This window comes from Neophocaena asiaeorientalis, unplaced genomic scaffold (genome assembly GCF_003031525.2).
Source record: "Neophocaena asiaeorientalis asiaeorientalis breed wild unplaced genomic scaffold, Neophocaena_asiaeorientalis_V1.1 scaffold7, whole genome shotgun sequence".
NCBI lineage: Eukaryota > Metazoa > Chordata > Mammalia > Artiodactyla > Phocoenidae > Neophocaena > Neophocaena asiaeorientalis.
The window spans coordinates 20,736,157-20,756,133 of NW_020185337.1; the positions used below are offsets into that span (position 1 = coordinate 20,736,157).

At 41.2% G+C, this 19,977-nt stretch overlaps 1 protein-coding gene across 2 annotated transcripts in view; it reads left to right on the forward strand.

Annotated features, from left to right (window-relative positions):
• SPARCL1 (SPARC like 1) overlaps positions 1-19,977 on the forward strand; it is a 54,135-nt gene that overhangs the window by 19,792 nt on the left and 14,366 nt on the right. For both annotated transcript variants that reach the window (XM_024736187.1, XM_024736186.1), the window contains exons 2-8: positions 8,872-8,935; positions 13,810-13,980; positions 14,368-15,345; positions 16,631-16,703; positions 17,631-17,749; positions 17,985-18,105; positions 19,769-19,905. In XM_024736187.1, coding sequence (XP_024591955.1) covers positions 8,882-8,935; positions 13,810-13,980; positions 14,368-15,345; positions 16,631-16,703; positions 17,631-17,749; positions 17,985-18,105; positions 19,769-19,905 — 1,653 coding nt within the window. In that variant the 5' untranslated portion in view covers positions 8,872-8,881. The remainder of the gene's footprint in view (positions 1-8,871; positions 8,936-13,809; positions 13,981-14,367; positions 15,346-16,630; positions 16,704-17,630; positions 17,750-17,984; positions 18,106-19,768; positions 19,906-19,977) is intronic.

Below are 19,977 nucleotides of genomic sequence, written 5' to 3' on the forward strand. Positions count from 1 at the left end.
TACCATGGCTTGATTTGTGACCCAAGATATGATCTATCCTGGAGAATGTTCAATGAGCACTTGAGAAAAGAGTGTATCCTGTTGTTCTTGGATGGAATGTCCTATAAATATCAGTTACGTCCATCTTGTTTAATGTATCATTTAAAGCTTGTGTTTCCTTATTTATTTTCATTTTGCTTGATCTGTCCATTGGTGAAAGTGGGGTGCTAAAGTCCCCTACTATGATTGTGTTACTGTTGATTCCCCCTTTTATGGCTGTTAGCATTTGCCTTATGTATTGAGGTGCTGCTCTGGTGGGTGCATAAATGTTTACAATTGTTATATCATCTTCTTGGATCGATCCCTTGATCATTATGTAGTGTCCTTCTTTGTCTCTTGTAATAGTCTTTATTTTAAAGTCTATTCATGTTTTCCACAGATGCAGGGTACACCAAGTTGATGGTGGAGATTTAATCCGCTGCTTCTGAGGCTGCTAGGAGAGATTTCCCATTCTCTTCTTTGTTTGCACGGTTCCTGGGGTTCAGCTTTGGATTTGGCCCCACCTCTGCATCTAGGTCGCCCTCAGGCTTCTGCTCCCGCCCAGACACGATGTGGTTAAAGGAGCGGCTGATTAGGGGGCTCTGGCTCACTCAGGCCAGGGGGAAGGAGGGGTACGGAATGCGGGGTGAGCCTGCAGGGGCAGAGGCCGGCATGACGTTGCACCAGCCTGAGGCGCGCTGTGCGTTCTCCCGGGGAAGTTGTCCCTGGATCACGGGACCCTGGCAGTGGCGGGCTGCACAGGCTCCCGGGAGGGGAGGTGTGGACAGTGACTTCTGCTTGCACACAGGATTCTTGGTGCGTGCAGCCACAGCCTTAGCATTTCATGCCCCTTTCTGGTGTCTGAGCTCATAGCCGTGGCTCGTGCCCATCTCTGGAGCTCGTTTAGGCTGTGCTCTGCCTCTGTGAGCATACAGGGAAGGAATCCCATCTCCTCGTGCACCCCGCAACCATGGTCTCTTGCATCTTAGGCATGTCCAGACTTTTTCCCGGACTCCCTCCCGGCTAGCCGTGGCGCACTAACCCCCTGCAGGCTGTGTTCACGCAGCCAACCAGAGTTCTCTCCCTGGGATCCGACCGAAGCCCAAGCCTCAGCTCCCAGCCCCCGCCCACCCTGGCGGGTGAGCAGACAAGTCTCTCGGGCTGGTGAGTGCTGGTTGGCACCAATCCTCTGTGCAGGAATCTCTCCGTTTTGCCCTCCGCACCCCTGTGGCTGTGCTCTCCTCCATGGCTCCGAAGATTCCCCCTGCTCAGCCCCTGTCTCTGCCATTGAAGGGGCTTCCTGGTGTGTGGAAACTGTTCCTCCTTCACAGCTCCCTCCCACTGGTGCAGGTCCCGTCTCTATTCTTTTATCTCTGTTTTTTCTTTTTTCTTTTGCCCTACCCAGGTATGTGGGGAGTTTCTTGCCTTTGGGGAAGTCTGAGGTCTTCTGCCAGCATTCAGTAGGTGTTCTATAGGAGTTGTTCCACATGTAGATGTATTTCTGATGTATTTGTTGGGAGGAAGGTGATCTCCATGTCTTACTCCTCCAGCATCTTGAAGGTCCCCCTGACTTGGATCATTCTAAATGATATAACCATATTCTGTCTTTAAATTTTTTTGATTTCAGGATGGAAATAAACATGAGACCCCTAAAAAATAGTTCCAACCTGGGACACAGTAAATAATCACGGACCATGCAGCGAAAGTTGGGGTTGACTCCCCCAAATCCTGCACAACTGGCCACCTAAGCTCATATGACAAACCCTATACTTATCCTGCCTTCATGTCTTCTCCACAGCTATGCCAAGAATATTAGCATTCTATAGCTCTATAGCTCCTTTGGGTTAAGGCCAATGTGAAGATACCTCTTACCCGGACTAGAAAGACATTAACTTAGACATTTTCTTATCTTCTACCTATGGATTCATTGCATGTAGAAAACTAGAATTTAAATATGTGGAATATAGGACATGTGAGTTTGTTTCACTGAGTGAACTAAATGTGAAAATATTTTGTAACTAGGACTCCTGGGTAGCTTGATATCACCAAGGGGAAGAAGACATGAAAAGAGGGAGGAGAAAAAATAAGGAACACTAAAGATTCATTTCCCTTATACCACACTAAATATAAGACACAAATGGCTATAATGATAATACTGATGACAGCCACCAGGCAGAGCAATGGAAATAATAATCACTTACACGTGTATGTTATTTCAGAGTCTGCAAAGAGCTTCCCCACTTCAGTGGCTCCCTTTGACATTGGAATTGTTATTCCCATTCTATAGATGAAGTTTGGAGAGATTAACTAATTTTCTCAAAGTAGCATTTAGGACTTGGCAGTACTAGGGCCCAAAGCCAGACTTCTCATTTCTAGTTTGCAGCCTGTTCTGCGAGACCATGTGAGAACCCTGGATCCTGAGTCCACAATGCAGCATTCTAGTCCTTGCTCACCTCTTAAGTCTTGCACATTTAGCCAAATAATTTATATTCTTCAAGCTTCTGTTTCTTTATAGCTAAATATTATCTACCCTCCTTTTCTTGTTGGATAAAATGAAACAGTATACAAGAAAATCTTTTATACACTGTGAAATGCTACATAAATGTGAGGAAGGTGTAACTAAGTCCAACTTAATGACTGATATTTCTGGGGCCTCACCTCAACGTATCCTTACAGTTTTTCCTCCCTTTTGTCTGGAAGAACAAAGAGTCTCCTTCTCTTCAAAGTTAAACCTTCCACCTGTGCTTATATGAGACCAGCAAATATTTATCAAGGGCTTACTGAGAGTCTATTGCCTCACTTAATGTCCATTATCATTTTACAGATAAAGAACTGAGGTTCCTAAAAGCTGAATAATTTACCCAAGATTATGCAAATTAAGTATTAGAGCCTAGGAAGTCCCATTTCAGAGCCTATGTCTTTAATCACTGTGCAATATTGCCTCCCCAATGACTCAGGCAACTTCTCTGTTTTCCCCCATTTCAGTTATCTATTACTGCATAACGATCCAGCCCCAAATTAAATGGCTTAAAACCAGTCCCCCTATTTGCACATGATTCTGCAATCTGTACTGAGTTCAACTGGGTCATTCTTCTGTTGACTTTGTCTGGAGTCACTCATGAGGCTCCAACCAGCTGGGAGCTTAACTGGGGCTGAGCCATCCCTTGTGGTTTCTCATCCTCCAGGGTTCTCTTCATGTGGCTGCTTATCATTCAGTGGTCTGGACCAGCCTCTAGTCCGAGCATTTTTATAGCACGGCAGATGGCTTCCACAGGAGGACAAATCCCACTTTGCAAGTGCTTCCCGGGCCTCTGCTGGCATCCTACTTGCTAATGTCCCTTTGGCCAGAACGAGTCACAAGGCCAAGGACAAAGTCACAGGGTATGAAACCCAGGAGGTGCAGGTCCCTGGAGGCCATGATGTTTACGTCTCCTCTCTTCCCATCTATCTTCTCATTCATTACTTATGTCTCCCCCTCAGCATAGAAAAGACTTGGAGGACCACATCTGAATACAAGTAAAAGTTTCCTGTGACTGCATTTCCCCTTTAGCTACCATCGCCATCTTACTCTCTTTCCTTTCATGGCCAACCATCTTATGAGTGGTCTACACTCACTGTCTTCACTCCATTACTGTCTATCTACTCCCCAGTCACTGGAGACTGGCCTCTACCAACACTGTTGCACCAAAAATACACTCCCTCAACTCTCCAGTAACCTCTGCATTTCCAAGTGCAGTGGAGAATCTCTAGACTTGTTTACTTTGACCTCTCTGTAACATTTAATGTTTTCTTTTTCTTATGCGACTCTCCTTTCTCTCATCCTTTGTGTGTTTAGTTCTTCCCATCCTCTAATGGCACCTAATGGTCTTCACTCACCAGGGTTCTGGCTCCTGCCCTCTGTTCTACTCACTGTATAGCTTTTCATGCGAAAAACACTCAAACTATACCTTTAGCCCCAAACTCTATGCTTACCTCCAGACTCATTCATTTAAGTATATCTCTACTCAAATCCAACAAGTCCAAAACGAATCATCTTTCTTCTAAAACTCTTATAATCTTTTATATTTGTATTACCACCACCCTTTACCCAGTTGCCCAAATTAGAAATGTGATAGCCCAAGACTCTTCCTTTGCTTCTTCCCACAGTATACAATTTGACGTTGTGTCTTATCTGTTCCGGCTTTAAATATTTCTCATAACTATCCAGTGGTATACTGGCAAATGTTTAGCTACCAGCTTTTGCAGGGGATGGGGGATGAGTAGCATTTGATGATTTCCATGGTGTAATCCTCCCACCATGGTTGATTTCAAGCTACTAATGTGACATCACTGAATAGAATTGGGAAGAGAAGTGCATTACCACACATTATATAGTATTTCCACCTACAGATACAACAGGCATAAATAACTTCAAGAGAGTAGTAGCAGTAAAAGTAGTAAAATAAGTATAAAATGATGAGCTCTGAGTATTTATTTCTTTTGTTTTTAATATAACTAAATTGTAAGTGTATATACTTTAATTTTCAGTGATGGCTTTGTTTAATAGCCAGCTCACCAAATTCCTGGAAATTTAACAACTGGCTCTCATGAGCCAGTACAAGCTGGATCTATCCTTCTCTTTCCCGTTCTCAAGACCAGAGGCAAAATTTAAGGCTCTGACCACCTGTCATCTTGATATTGCAATTCCTGCTAGTAAGTCTTTCTACTCATCTGTCCCCCACATCGCTGTCCCAAGGACCCTTTCTAACACTCAGATCTGATTATATCATTCCCCCACTTACAGTCATTGAAGTCCCATAGCTTTTCAACTGGAACTTAAAATTCCTAGTTTAATGCACAGAGACTTGCCTTGTTTTGAGCCTTATCTCCCTCTGCTTCACCCACTAACACCCTAGCAACTCAAACATATGCTGTCTCATGACTCTGGACCTTCCCCCATGCTGCTTCCACCCTCTAGATTGCCCTTCCATCTTTCACACAGCTAACTAGTACTGAGTGGTTTTTCAGATCTCAGGTCAAGAACTCCCTCCTCTGAAAGTCTTTTCTATACAGTGGCAGTATAGAGTACTGATTAGAACACGGACATAAAACCAAACAGCTAGGTCTCTAATGTCAGTTCTGCCACTTAACTGAGTAACCTTGAACACGTTACTTAACCTTAGTTTCCTTACTAATAAAATGATGAAAATAAAGTGTTACCTTGTAGAATTGTTGGGAAGATTCAAAGAGTTACTATGTGCAAAACCCTCAGAACAGTGCCTATAACTTAAGCCCTTAGGACTCAGTAAATGTTAGCAATATTAACTACCTAACTGTAAATGCTTCTTATCTGTATTTCCACAGCACTATGTACATACTCATCACATAATACTAAATCACTGATTTACTTGACTTCCTCGTTTGTAACTCTTCAGACAGGAACCATGTGGCCCTGTGCTTAGGCAGTGTCTAGTAAGTGCTCAATAAATGAATAAGAGAGTAGATGAGTGACGCAAGCTCTGGCCAACTGGGCATATGTTTCTTTTTGACTCATTCAGCTGCATTAGATTTAAGAAAGTGAAGGGAATTTGTGAGATCCTATGATCAAATCAAAGGGAAATATTTTCTCAAGTTTAATTAGCTATACATAGTGCTATAAAAACTAAAATCAGAAGGAAATTAGTTTTAAAACCCACAATGTTTTTGCTGATTTTTGCTTCCTCTTTATGTCGCTACCATTTATAAGAAATGTGCTAACGGTGCCTTAGCCTAATTCCATTGTTATTTGTGATGAACGTAGGAAAGACTCCTCGAGTTAAAGGGAGCTTTGGTAAATGTGTGGGCAAAAGAGACTCTAAACGTCCACTGGAAAATTATTCTGACCTCACAGCAAAAATTAAATTCTATTATTTTCTGAGGCTCTAAGTTGTTTATCTAAGAATCGCAATTTGACTTTTATGGAAAATGAAAAAAGAAAGAAGAAAGATGTATTGACCATCTCCTAGGTATCAGGCATTTTTACAAATACTATTTCTTCTAATCTTCACAAAACTGAATTAGATGTTGTATTAGGGTTCTCCAGGGTGGCAGGGAATAGATATGTGTTTATGTTTATGTTTATATATAGAGAGAGATTGATTATAAGAAATTGGCTCATTCAACTATATACACTGATAAGGTTCCATGATTTGGCTTCTGCTAGCTGGAGACCCAGTAAGCATGGTGATCTCATGTAACTGTGTAGTTCTAGTCTGAAGGCCTGAGCACCAGGAACTGATGGTATGTGTTCCAGACCAAGGGCAGGAGAAGACCAACGTTCTCGCTCAAACAGGGAGGCTGAGAGAGCAAATTCTCCCTTATTCCAACTTTTGTTGGCCCTCAACAGATCTGATGAAGCCCACCCACACTGGAAGGGCAATCAGCTTTATGCAGTCTACTGATTCAAATGCTAATCTCTTCTGGAAACACCTTCACAGACACATCTAGAAATAATGTTTAACCAGATACCTGGGCATCCCACAGGCCAGTCAAGTTGTCACATAAAATTAACCATCACAGACGTTATCCCCATTTTCAGATGGGGAATCTGAGGTTCAGAGGGTTAAGTAATTTTCCAAAGATTACATGGATGGCAAGTTTGGGTTCAAGTTCAAATACATGTGTTTCTAATCCCAAAGCACCACGTTCCTTCTACTAAGACAGTAAGTCTAACTCAGGTGAATTTGCCCTCCAGGGTCACTTGGCCATGTCTAAAGACATTTTTGGTTGTCATAACTGGTGGGGATTGAGGGACTTGCTACTGACATACAATGGGTAGAAGTTAGGGATGCTGCTAAACATCCTACGATGCCCAGGACGGCCCTCACAACTGAAAATTATGCAGCCCAAGATGTTAATAGTGCCAAGGTAAAGAGACCCTGCCTGAAACTATACTATATTAATGGTTTTCCAAAACAGTAGACTAGTAATAATATGCTGATCTAAAATATAAATGACTAGAGTTCCATAAACCTAATAAATACTGGTGAAAAGAGTGAATGAACGTTAAATTCTAGATTATGATTTATTTTAATAGCCTCACCTACCTTGGAAAATTTGGGAAGAATAAGTGATGGGTACATGGGAAGGTACTTTGAAAAGGGAGACAATTTCTAGGTCCAGACAAAAACAAAATATTGTTCAAGAAAAGAAACGTAAGTATTATTCAACACAAGAAACTGCTACTTGGCTCAGCTATGAAGAATATTTACCTTGTCATAATGTCAAATAGTGATTTAAATAAGAATTGTGATACAATTATTTTAGGAAGAGGGGGAGGGGAAGGAGGGGAAGAAGAGTACTGTGTGCATGTGTGTGTGCATGCATGTGCTGTGTGTGTGAAGTGAGAGCTGTTACAGTATTAAATTAGTTGAATAATGTTAAATATTAAGATATTTTTAAATACCCACTTAAGCATTTATTTTAAAATATTGAGTAACTAGCAGAAGAAATTCCTCACTTTCTTTATAAACATCAAAGTAATATTTAAAGCTCTTTGTATGTATTTATATATAAAGCTATGACTCTAAAAAATCATTTGAAAAGTCATATTCCAGTTCTGGGAGATCCAGAGAATCTCTATTAAAGAATAAAAAGTGTACCCCTAATCCCAGTCAGAGTTCAGACTACCAGGCTTAGGGATACTCTGCATGAAAATGTAGACAGCCCACTCTTTTAAGAGTTCATGTGGAGGCCAATTTACTTAGCCTCCCTGAGCCTCACTTGTTTCATCTCTAAACTAAGTAAGTTCATTTGGAACTAATTAAACTCAAATGCATGGCAAATAACAAAAATGAGACAGACCAGGTACAACTGCCAGCATCACTTACAGGTGATAGTCTCAACTCAGATCCAGCCAGCGTTGCCATAAGGACACATTGGTGCTAAGAGGCCCAACGGTTCAAGAGAAACTACAAATCTGAACTTTCACATGAAAGCTCCAGATTTTAGAATGCTAGTTTAAAACACACAGTGCCTGCCAAACCCAACCCATCTGCAAGCCACCACCAGCTCACAGGTTCCCAATGTGCGACCTCTAAATTAGTGAACATGGATGGCCCCTCTAGGGCAGTGCAATGTCTCATTTCTAAAAATCTCTATTGAATGTATGAGTTTCTCCAACACCAAAGAAGCAGTTCGTTTAATCCAAACCTGGCCCACTATATTACTTCACTTTGTGACTTTTGCATTCACTGTGAACACTCACAAATCTTCAGAACCAAGATCTGCATAAAGCCTTTATCCAAGAAAGCACAGTCATCAACAAAGCTAGGTGGGCTTCCCTGGTGGTGCAGTGGTTAAAAATCTGCCTGCCAACGCAGGGGACACAGGTTCGATCCCCGGTCTGGGAAGATCCCACGTGCCGCGGAGAAGCTAAGCCCGTGTGCCATAACTACTGAGCCCACATGCCACAACTACAGAAGCCTGTGCGCTAGAGCCTGTGCTCCGCAACAAGAGAAGCCACCGCAATGAGAAGCCCGTGCACCGCAACAAAGAGTAGCCCCTGCTCGCTGCAACTAGAGAAAGCTCGTGCACAGCAATGAAGACCCAACGCAGCCAAAAATAAAAGAAATAAATTAATAGAAACAAAACAAAACAAAGACAGGTTCTGCCAAACACAGCTGGGCCAAAAAATCAAGGAGTCATTCTCAGAGGGACATGATTGGGTAAAAACTGTCATTGATCGGTCTTTTCAGACATGTTAGTCCACAAGGACAACAATTGCCTTTAAATACAAAGGACAGTATCAAGTTCAATATTTGCTAAGCAGAGTATCTTTTAATCTTTTACAAGGAAATTTTACCCACTACTGCTAATTATCTTCTTGGTTTACAGGTCTAGAAAAATGAAGTCTGTGATTTTTTTCCTATTCATCTTGGAAACTGCAGTTGCAATCCCGGTAAATATCCTTTCTTCTATTGTTACATCTCTCCTTCCTGACATTCAATTTAGAAATCCTCCATTTAAAAGAAAATGTTCTTCAGCTTGTGCTATTTACTTAGTAGCATGTTAATCATATCACTTATGAGGTGCTTTTGATTTTATATAGCCCTAAATTTTTAAGAAATAAATCAGGGACCACCCTCCCTAAATAAATAAATAAATAAATAAAATGTTCTTATAGAATGGTTTGAAGTTCTCTTTTTTAATTTTTTTATGTTTATTGGCGTATAGTTGACTTACAATGTTGTGCTAGTTTCAGGTGTACAGCAAAGTGAATCAGTAATACATATACACATGTCCACTCTTTTTTAGATTCTTTTCCCATATAGGCCATTATGTCAGTCCCAATCTCCCAATTTATCCCTTCCCCACCTTACCCCCCCGGTAACCACAAGTTTGTTTTCTACATCTGTAACTCTATTTCTGTTTTGTAGATAAGTTCATTTTTATTTTAATCAAATTATTTTTTTCCCAAGCAAGGAATGAATGACTAGTAAAAATGAAATAAGGTACTTAAAAAATATATATTTCTCGGGAATTCCCTGGTGGTCCAGTGGTTAGGAATCCATGCTTCCACTGCAGGGGGCCTGGGTTCGATCCCTGGTTGGGGAACTAAAATGCTGCAAGCCGCGAGACACAACAAAAAAAAGGTCAACAAAAAATATATTTCTTTAAGAGCTAACAGGTTCTGTAAGATACAAGTATGCAGCTGAAAGTGTTGACTAACAGTCTATTAGCCAGGGAATATGCCCAAATACCAAAGAGAACAGGAAGAAATAAATTCTCCTATGGAAGCTCACCAGGCTAATATGAAAAATCTAAGAAATTAATATGAGAAATCTTGGAGCAAATACCCACACTCGCCAGCAGCGTTTTCTTCAAGATCAATACATACTGGCTGAGTAATTCTGAGTCTATCATGAAAGCAGGACCCAATAGGTTAGGGATAGGAAATGATATGGTAACCATAAAACAGCTCCTAACTCACACTTGGGGGTACGTCCAAGCAAACATGCTGAAAGCAGACAGGACCAGAACTTTCTTTTCTTCACAGCCAGATATACTAGCCCCACCATTCCCACTGCAATAAATCAGCCACACACAAATCAGATCATCTGAGACCATGTCAGCAGCCTCAAAATACCTGAAAGTTGTCTTTGTTGATTTAATGGGACCGTAGCTTGGATGGTCATTTGGATATCTCCCAAAGGATCCATATCATCCTTAATCAGACTAAAGGATTTGTGCCATTTTTTCCTTTTCACCAAATGGATGAATCAACCTCCTTGAAATAGACAAAGCAAGTTATCTCTTGTTCCTTCTCTCCTTCCCTCTCTACTACGTCTAAGAGTCTGTCCTTGCTTTTGTTGTTGTTTAAAGATTTATTTATTATTTATTTATATATTTTATTTATTTTTGACTGCGTCGGGTCTCAGTTGCAGCACGCGGGGTCTTTCTTTTTGGTGCACGGGCTTCTCTCTAGTTGTGGCGTGCAGGTTTTCTCTTCACTAGTTGTGTGGTGTGCGAGCTCCAGGACACGGGGGCTCTGTAGTTTGCGGCACATGGGCTCTAGGTGAGGCGTGTGAGACAAAATTGTTCATTGGTTAGTGAAAAGTTCTGCTCTTCCCCACTGGCATACTCCATTTTTTTTTTTTTTTTAAGATTTATTTATTTATTTTCTTTTTGGCTGCATCAGGTCTTAGTTGCGGCACTTGGGCTCTTCGTTGTGGTACTCAGACCTCTCTCTAGTTGTGGCGTGGGCTCTGCAGTTGTGGCATGCCGGTTCCAGAGCACATGGGCTCTGTAGTTTGCGGCACATGAGCTCTAGTTGAGGTGTGTGAGCTCAGTAGTTGCTACACGCGGGCTTAGTTGCCCCGCGGCATGTGGAATCTTAGTTCCCTGAGCAGGGATCGAACACGTGTACTCTGCATTGTAAGGCAAATTCTTTACCACTGGACCACAAGGGGAGTCCCTGTCCTTGCTTTTTGGATAGCTTCTGGTTGACAGATGTGTCAGCAAGGATAAACACCATGCCACCCAGACCAAGTAGCTCTTAGAAAAAAGAATTTGTGAGCACTGCTAAGAATCATGCTTAAGCAACGAGGAGCTACTCCAGCTGTAATTATAAATTCTCCTCTGAGATTACAGAAGTGGAATAATTAATATGTTCAGCACAGAGAGAAGTTCCCACAGGACCATTGTTTTCTCTTGAAAATGCGGTTTGCCCTTGCAGCTGTTGCCACTATGTAAACAAGCATCAAAAGGGTCTTTGAACTAAATGTTTGAATGACACGCCTGCATATAGACATGTTCCAGATGTTTCCCTGCTAGGAAAATTTTTTTCATAGACTCAGTCCCGTGTTAAAAATCTAAGTATCGGGCTTCCCTGGTGGCGCAGTGGTTGAGTGTCTGCCTGCCGATGCAGGGGACACGGATTCGTGACCCGGTCCTGGAGGATCCCACATGCCACAGAGCGGCTGGGTCCGTGAGCCATGGTCACTGAGCCTGCACATCCGGAGCCTGTGCTCCGCGGCGGGAGAGGCCACAACAGTGACAGGCCCGCATACCGCAAAAAAAACAAACAAACAAAAAAAACTAAGTATCTTCTCAAAGGATATACCTGTTAAAAATCTTGTATCATTTTCCCTGCCTGCCTGAATTCTCCAGAAATAAGTGAGTTCTGTATGGTTCGGAGAAACCACACAGATTTCCAGAGGGTATGTTGTTACATGTGGAGAGAATAATGAAACAGAATTTCACTTTCTGAAAATTTCTGAAAGATAAACTGCTGTGTTTCTGAAAGATAAGCTGTTGCATTTCTTCCAGCTTGCTGAGGGGGAGTGGAGGAAGAAGGGTGCAGAGACAGGGAGCAGTTCTCCATTAATAAGCCGAAAGTCTCCTCCACTATTATCCTCCATCAGGCCCCTGCCAGCAACTTGCCAAACTGGCCACCGTTCTTTCCCCATGCGCCTCTTAAAAATGGCCTCTCTGGAAATTTTTTCAAATATGATTATTCCTTTTAGTTTAGAAGGTAATAAGAAGCAAGAGAAGAAACCACATCTAAAATAAATCCTGGGGGTGGAGGGATGAATTGGGAGATTGGGACTGACATATATACACGACTATGTATAAAATAGGTAACTAATGAGAACCTACTGTAGAGCACAGGGAACGCTACTCAGTGCTCTGTGGTGACCTAAATGGGAAGGAAATCTTAAAAAGAGTGGAGATATGTATACGTAGAACTGATTCACTTTGCTGCACAGCAGAAAATAACACAACGTTGTAAAGCAACTATACTCCAATAAAAATTAATAAAACAATACAGGACTTCCCCAGCAGTCCAGTGGTTAAGACTCTGCCTTCCAATGTAGAAGGCGTGGGTTTGACCCCTGGTCAGGGAAATAAGATCCCACATGCTGTGGGGTGTGGCCAAAAACTAACTAACTAAATAAATAATAGAATAGAATAGAATAGAATAAAATAGATAACCAACAAGGACCTACTGTATAGCACAGGAAACTCTGCTCAGTATTATGTAACAACCTAAATGGGAAAAGAATTTGAAAAAGAATAGATACATGTATATGTATAACTGAATCACTTTGCTGTACACCTGAAACGAACACAACATTGTTAATCAACTATACTCCAATATGAAATAACAACTTTAAAAAAGTAATTTATATTTCACTTTAAAATTAAATCAATCAATAAAATCCTGTACTCCACGACTTTCTTTACATTACATAATCAGCACTACAGGACCTGGTAATGGAGTAAAGACAAGTCAATTCAAATAAAATCTGAATTTCATACTTATACCTGGACCTGTCTGACATGAGTGCTCACAGTACCTCTCTAATAAAGATCTGTGATGAATACCTGCCTAAGAGATCAGACAGTTCATATTATTACCACTGTGTGATATTACTACTAGCAATAGTAATTTTTCACTTGGGTTACCCCTTAAAATTCACAAAATGTCTTGTATACATAGGCTTATCTTGACATTTCTGCTCACCGCACCTTGAGAGATGAGAGAGTACAGATGAACAATTTGTCAAACCACCACACGTAGTAAATAGCAGAGTCAAGACTTGAAGGAAGGTCTCTTATCTCTACGTCCAGTTGTTCAACTTCTCCATCATGTATCACCGCCCAGCTCTTCATCTATGCCTCCAGTCTTGCAAGAAATAGAGCTATTCCTATAAAGGAAATAATACTCCATAGCTGTTCAGCCCTACTAGACTTGGTGTCCTGTTTCATACAGTTTTTCAATTAGTTCAAGATTAAATTATTTTTTTACTACATGATTTCCTGGTGAATATAAGACTGATAGAGTTAGGAAAGTATGCAAAAATTGAATAAAGGGTTTATAACTTTTTCTGCTTATTATCAGTGAGTACTTAAAAGTTAATTTAAGAAAATGCACACGTGCTATAGCCTATGGTTAATTTGATTTCAACTTTATGCTAATTTTGAAAAAACATTTTTCAAAATTATAAAGTACAAATGCTCTGTAAAAGTTTGAAAAACACAGAAAATAATTCCAAAAATCAAAGGTTGCTATGATTGAAATCATTTTGGCCCTATCTTCCCCCATTCTCTGCATATATAACTCTTTCTTCACCATGATTGGGATTTTGTTTTCACTTAAGATTATATTCTGACTATTTGCTTGTATCTTTAAAAATTCTAGAGAATATCTTTTAACTGATGTTATAAATGAAATATATTACTACTAACAATGATGACAAGAAAAAAGTAGCTAGAAATTTTAAACAACATTTAGGCATGAATAACAAACCAGTTTTTAATTTTTTTCAGACACAAGCAAGGTTCCTATCTGATCATTCCAACCCAACTGCTGATTCCCTGAGTTCCTTCCAACAGGCTGAAATGTTGGTAACATCTGAGCACACTGCAATCCCCACTGTAAGGGCTGAAGATGCAGAAAATAAAACTGAAGTATCCATAGAAGACCATCCCACTCATAAGGTAAAAGTAACATGGTTATACTAGTACAGACTTTTGTCTCTCAAGGTCTCAATTCTAAAGCGTGGTCAAAGAGACTACCTGATTCACTCTAAGTTTAATTTTTTTTAAGATGATGATCACATCAACTGCCTCCAATCTCTAACAGAATTGTAAGGATTAATGAGTTTTACTTCTTGGGCTGAAGTGCTACATAATTGTTTTATTTCAAAAAATTCAAGTTCAGGTTAAACTTGTAGCTATCGAATGTGAAGAACATCAAAAGTAAGTTTATAAGACATTATGTGAAGAAAAAGAATTAAGAAATATTCAATGTTGGCTTATGAATTGTAAATATGATGTAAATATGACATAATCATTTGTTTCAAGGATAAACTTTTTTCTCTTTAGCCTGAAAAATCTTCAGTACTAAAGTCAGAGGAGGAAAACCATGACCAGTCAGCAGATCAGGACCAGAGTTACAGCCAACACCTGGGATTACAGGATCAAGAGAAAAGTGAAAGTGACTTAACTGAGAATTTGGAGTATACACCAACTGAAGGTACACTGGACCTAAAAGAAGATATGAGTGAGCCTCCACAGGAAAAACTCCCCGAGAGATTCCTTGGTCATGATGTTAGTTCCATTGTAGATTCTAATCAACAAGAAAGCATCACAGAGACAGAGGAAAACCAAGGACAACCTATAAATGACTCACATCCTCAGTTGAACGGAAGCAGCAAACATAGCCAAGACCTAAGTGTTCAAGGAAACCAAGAGCAGGGTCCAAATATCCCAAATGGAGATGAGGGAGAGCCAGGTAAAATTGGTACCCACAATGATAACCAAGAAAGGGAGAGAGAAGTTCCCGAGCAGCATTCTACCAGCAATCAGGAAGAAGACAGTACACAGTCTGATGATATTTTGGAAGAGTCCTATCAACCAACTCAAGTAAGCAAGATACAGAAAGATGAATTTGAACAGGGTGGCCAAGAACAAGAAGAGGAAAACTCCAATGCAGAAATGGAAGAGGAAACTGCATCAAAAATCAGTAAGCCCAATCAAGATAAAGAATGGCAGAGCCGAGAAGGACAGCCTGGCCTTGAAGTTATCAGCAACCATGAGGAGATGGACAAAAAGACTCTTTCTGAGCCTTTGCTGGTGGAGCCTACGGATGGTAACATCGTGCTCAGAAATCATGGGACTGATGATGACGGCGATGATGGCCCCAGGCACAATGCGAGTGAGGAGTACTTCAACCCAAGCGAGGCTTTCCTGGAGAATGAAAGAGCTCAATCCAATTACTATCCCATCGAGTATGAGGAGCAAAGAGAAAAAGCACGTGAGAATGAGAGTGTAGATACCAGCGAACCTGTAGAAAACCAAGGGGTGAGATTGTTTACAATGGTGCTTGTCCGATAAAGTGGTTAGCTTTTCAGAAAACAGCCATGACCTTTCTCTGTGCTCCTGCAATCCCTTGTGCTCATCTCTTAGCACATTACTAAAATATATTATAATTATTTATTTTTCTCTACATCTCCATCATTAGTCTGAAAATGCCTGTTTTATTTGGGTTCCCCTAGAAGCATATCCTGGATTTTAGTGCAGTTTGTTTGAGGAGTTCAGGGAACAAAGGAAGCTAACCAACGGTACATAATTAAAGCCATGGAAAGCACATTCCTCTGAATTAGCCCCTTTGGAGAGTGAGGGACCTATGGCTTTTATATAAGCTGAGGATTACTAGGAGAGGTATGAATTCCCCAGCACTTCCAGTCTGTCCTTGAGCGGGCCATATAGAGTGTCGTGGTTTTCCAGGCACAGAGATGCAGATACCGGCAGTTGAACGTCCCTGGCACTAACTAGAGTGGTAAATTCTGATAGATAAGAGGGATGGGAGGCATGACTACTGCTGCTCTCATGCCTTGATAGCAGGTGCCAGGCCATAGTCAAGTTGATCACCAATGTCTAGCAAAATGCCTCTAACATAATAACGTAAGAGATACAGCAATGTTTATTGATTTAGCTATAAAGGCAAAGAACAAAGACTTCAGCTACAGCTTTATGAAGCAAACACACACCAAAATGATAATCGGGAAATGGCAACAGGGTGAGGGAAGGGAAGAAACGTATTGCTATTTGGTTGTTTAATCATTTGGGCTTTCATGCAAAACTCTGGCAGCCACCCACCAGGAGCACCTAGCACAGCTTTTGGTGGGCAAGGTGAATACTAACTTCGATTCCTGAGAACTCTGCTGCCATTCTAAGGCAGGAGTTTTCTTACATTTTAGAAACCTGGTAAGAAACGTTTCCCAATAGCGTCACAGAGATTACTAATGTAATCATGTCTTAACTATAGAACCACATGGTAATACCACATTTCTACTGTTTTCCCAAACCAAAGGGGAGGTTCCAACTTCGCTTCTGATGTTAGTTCCAATGTTTATTGGGTAATCCCCAGAGATATAGCACTGAACCCAGTTCATAAAGATAGAAATGGCTCCTGTTCTCAGAGGGTTACTGTCTATTTCCACGGCTGCGGCTGGTGTCTTCTCCTTCTGAAATCTGAAACGATTGGAGTATGAAAAGATCTGTGAAGGTACGCACAGTGGAAATATAAATTATGTAAAGGCTTTCCCTAAAATAGACTTCAACTTCTGCTCTTGTTATTATAAAGGCCAAGAAAGCAGAAAGCTCACTGAATGAAGATGACCGTTCAACTGAAGGCAACACAAGGGTGCACAGTGTCGGTGAGTACGGGCTAAGCAAGCAGTCTGTGACTATATGAGGAGAGAGACGGAATGGGCTATGTTGGGCTATCCCCAGGCCTTCATTTGTGACTACTGCACAGAATTTTTCCTCTCCCCACTCCTCCCCAAGGAAATGCTCCCATAAATTGTTGACATTCTCGTGTGCACATTTGATCTACAACTGTGGTAACTGTTTACAAACTGGAAATCCGGTTACAATGTTATTGCAAAAGCTAGAATTCTTTTTCTCTAAGTCCTTTTGCTTCGAAGAAGAAAAATTGATTCTACCTTATTTACACTCAAATCCATAACTTAGAATTGAGATCCCATATTTAATAAAGACCTAATTCTTTTTTTGCGGTACCTGGGCCTCTTACTGTTGTGGCCTCTCCCGTTTTGGAGCACAGGCTCCAGATGCGCAGGCTCAGCGGCCATGGCTCACGAGCCCAGCCGCTCCGCGGCATGTGGGATCTTCCCGGACCAGGGCACGAACCCGCATCCCTTGCATCGGCAGGCGGACTCTCAACCGCTGCACCACCAGGGAAGCCCAAGACCTAATTCTTAATCACGTACCCCAGTCACAAAATTTTGAATTTTAACCATAAAAATCCTCGTGGCTTATTTAACTTTTGACCAACTTGCACAGCACTGCTCTGTAGACGTCAGACTATGACCATTGCCGGCAGGTCAAGAAAAGTTGCTTGTTCTTTCTAAATCCCCAATCCAAACTGCAAAGAAATCTAGACTATTATGCAAAATAGTCTGGAGCCAGAGGGTCCCACCTGAAAATTAACGCATCCATTAAAAAGGCTTCTAATGTTTTCCCAAATTTTCTCTTATTCATGGAAATGGAACTGTCTGGATGAATTTGAGTTTACGTAATCACTTTAGCTTTGTCCATGTTTCCTGTCTAAACTTTTCTGTTAGATTCTTGCATGAGCTTCCAGTGTAAAAGGGGACACGTCTGCAAGGCTGATCAACAGGGAAAACCCCACTGTGCTTGCCAAGATCCAGCGACTTGTCCTCCTACAAAACTCCTTGACCAAGTAAGGCTTCTACAAAATGGTCTTTAAGGAACATCAAACAGTTAGTGATTTGAATGAAAGTAATTTGCAGTTGAAATCTTTTGTTAAAGAAAAAAAGTGAATGCCCAGGTTATCATCTAATATTTAAACAACAGTCAATAGAAACAGCAGTTCATTAGACAGACTTTGAGGAACAGAGTGTTTTCCCAATGAACATTCCAAAGCCTGAGGTTTTTCTCCTACTTGTCTTTCTTAGGTTTGCGGCACTGACAACCAGACCTATGCCAGCTCCTGCCATCTCTTTGCTACTAAATGCAGATTGGAGGGGACCAAAAAGGGGCACCAACTGCAGCTGGATTACTTTGGAGCCTGCAAATGTAAGAGTCTAACCACCACTGCTGAAAGTGTTCTGGGTGAATCTGAATTATATACATATACGTATGTACTCATATATATGCAGACGACAATAGCAAGAAGTTCATGTAGCTCTGAATCCAGGCTGCTCATTAAAATAACTGGGAAGACTTTTTTAAAAATTGGAAGAATAATGTCCAGGCTTTAACTGTAAGAGATTCTGATTTAATTGGACTGGGTTGGAACCTTGGCATTGTTTTTTCACTTGTTTTCAAAGTAACCGAGACAATTGTAATGTGCGTCAGCGTTCAGAACCGCTATGATAATGTTATCCGCTTAATAACTGAGATGAATCATTGGAATTTTGTTCAATTAGTCGTCCTCTTCCAAAAGCTAAGCCTTTGCCAAGAAGTTTTAGTGACAGCATAGTCCTCCAGAAGTTTTTGAAATTGTCTTCCTTCCCCAGGATACCCTCAATTGTGTTTGGATCTCCTGGTCGCTAAGTGATTCTCCACATTAGCAGTGCTCACTAACCTCGCCTGTCTTTCCAGACACATGAGAGGATTCAGTTTCTCAGCCCCCTTGATGTTAGATGCAGCCATACGAGTTGCTTTGTCCAGTGAAATGTGAGCAAAAGTCATCCATGGGAGCTCTGGACAGAGCATTTAAGAGCTGGTGTAGGGCTCTCCATGCCGTCTTCACCTCGTGTTGAGATGATCCTGAATGGCGGTGTCTCCCCCATCCTGAGCCCCAGAGAAACAGATGAGCAGAACTCTCCTGCCAACTTATAGGGGGCATGTCGCAGGATGGAGAGATAAACGTTTGATGGGATGCACGACATACTAGTCAACACTGCTGTATATGGTGTATTTGAAAGTTGCTAAGAGAGTAGATCCTGACAGTTCTCACCACAAGGAAATAAAAAACTCAAGCTAACTATATGAGGTTATGAACGTTTAACTAAACTAATGATTTCTGTGGTAATCATTACACGACATATGTATGTCGTGTTATGAACGTTTAACTAAAGGTTATGAACGTTTAACTAAACTAATGATTTCTGGGTAATCATTACACGACACATGTATGTCGTGTTATGAACGTTTAACTAAAGGTTATGAACGTTTAACTAAACTAATGATTTCTGGGTAATCATTACACGACACATGTATGTCAAGTCATTATGCACACCTTAAACTTACAGTGTGGTATGTCAGTTATATTTCAATAAACCTGAAAAAAAATGTTTGTTCCTTTAAGCCACTGGGATTTAACATTATTGCCACAGTATAAGCTAACTGCTGCCTTCTGCTCTTTTCTCCTAATAAATAGCTCTTGTGACCTCCACCTCTGAATTCCAACTCTCTGGTTCTAGAGTAGTGGTTCTCAGCCCTGGCTGCACATCACAATTGCTTCTGGAGCTTTTAAAACATCCTGATGCCCAGGCTCCACCCCCAGATCAATCAAATCAGGATTTCTTTGAAAGGAAGCTGGCATCTGGTATGTTTCTAAAACACTCCTGGCAATTCTGTTATGGCGCCGGGGTTAAGGACCACTGTTGTGATGGAGGGGCAGTGAGGATGCTGTCAGTCACCGGAAGTTGTCAAGTGTCCTGTTATGAGGACTTTCCTTGGGACCGGAGTAAGACCCCAAAATTAAAATCAATTTACTTTCTGCCTGGAACAGCTATTCCTGCTTGTACCGACTTTGAAGTGACCCAGTTTCCTCTAAGGATGAGAGACTGGCTCAAGAATATCCTCATGCAGCTTTATGAACCTAACCCTGAGCACGCTGGATATCTAAATGAGAAGCAGAGAAATAAAGTAAGTTATCCACGCCAGCTACCTAAGCGTCTGTCTACAGGGCTTGAGGAAAAAATCGTCAGGGGAGGGGTG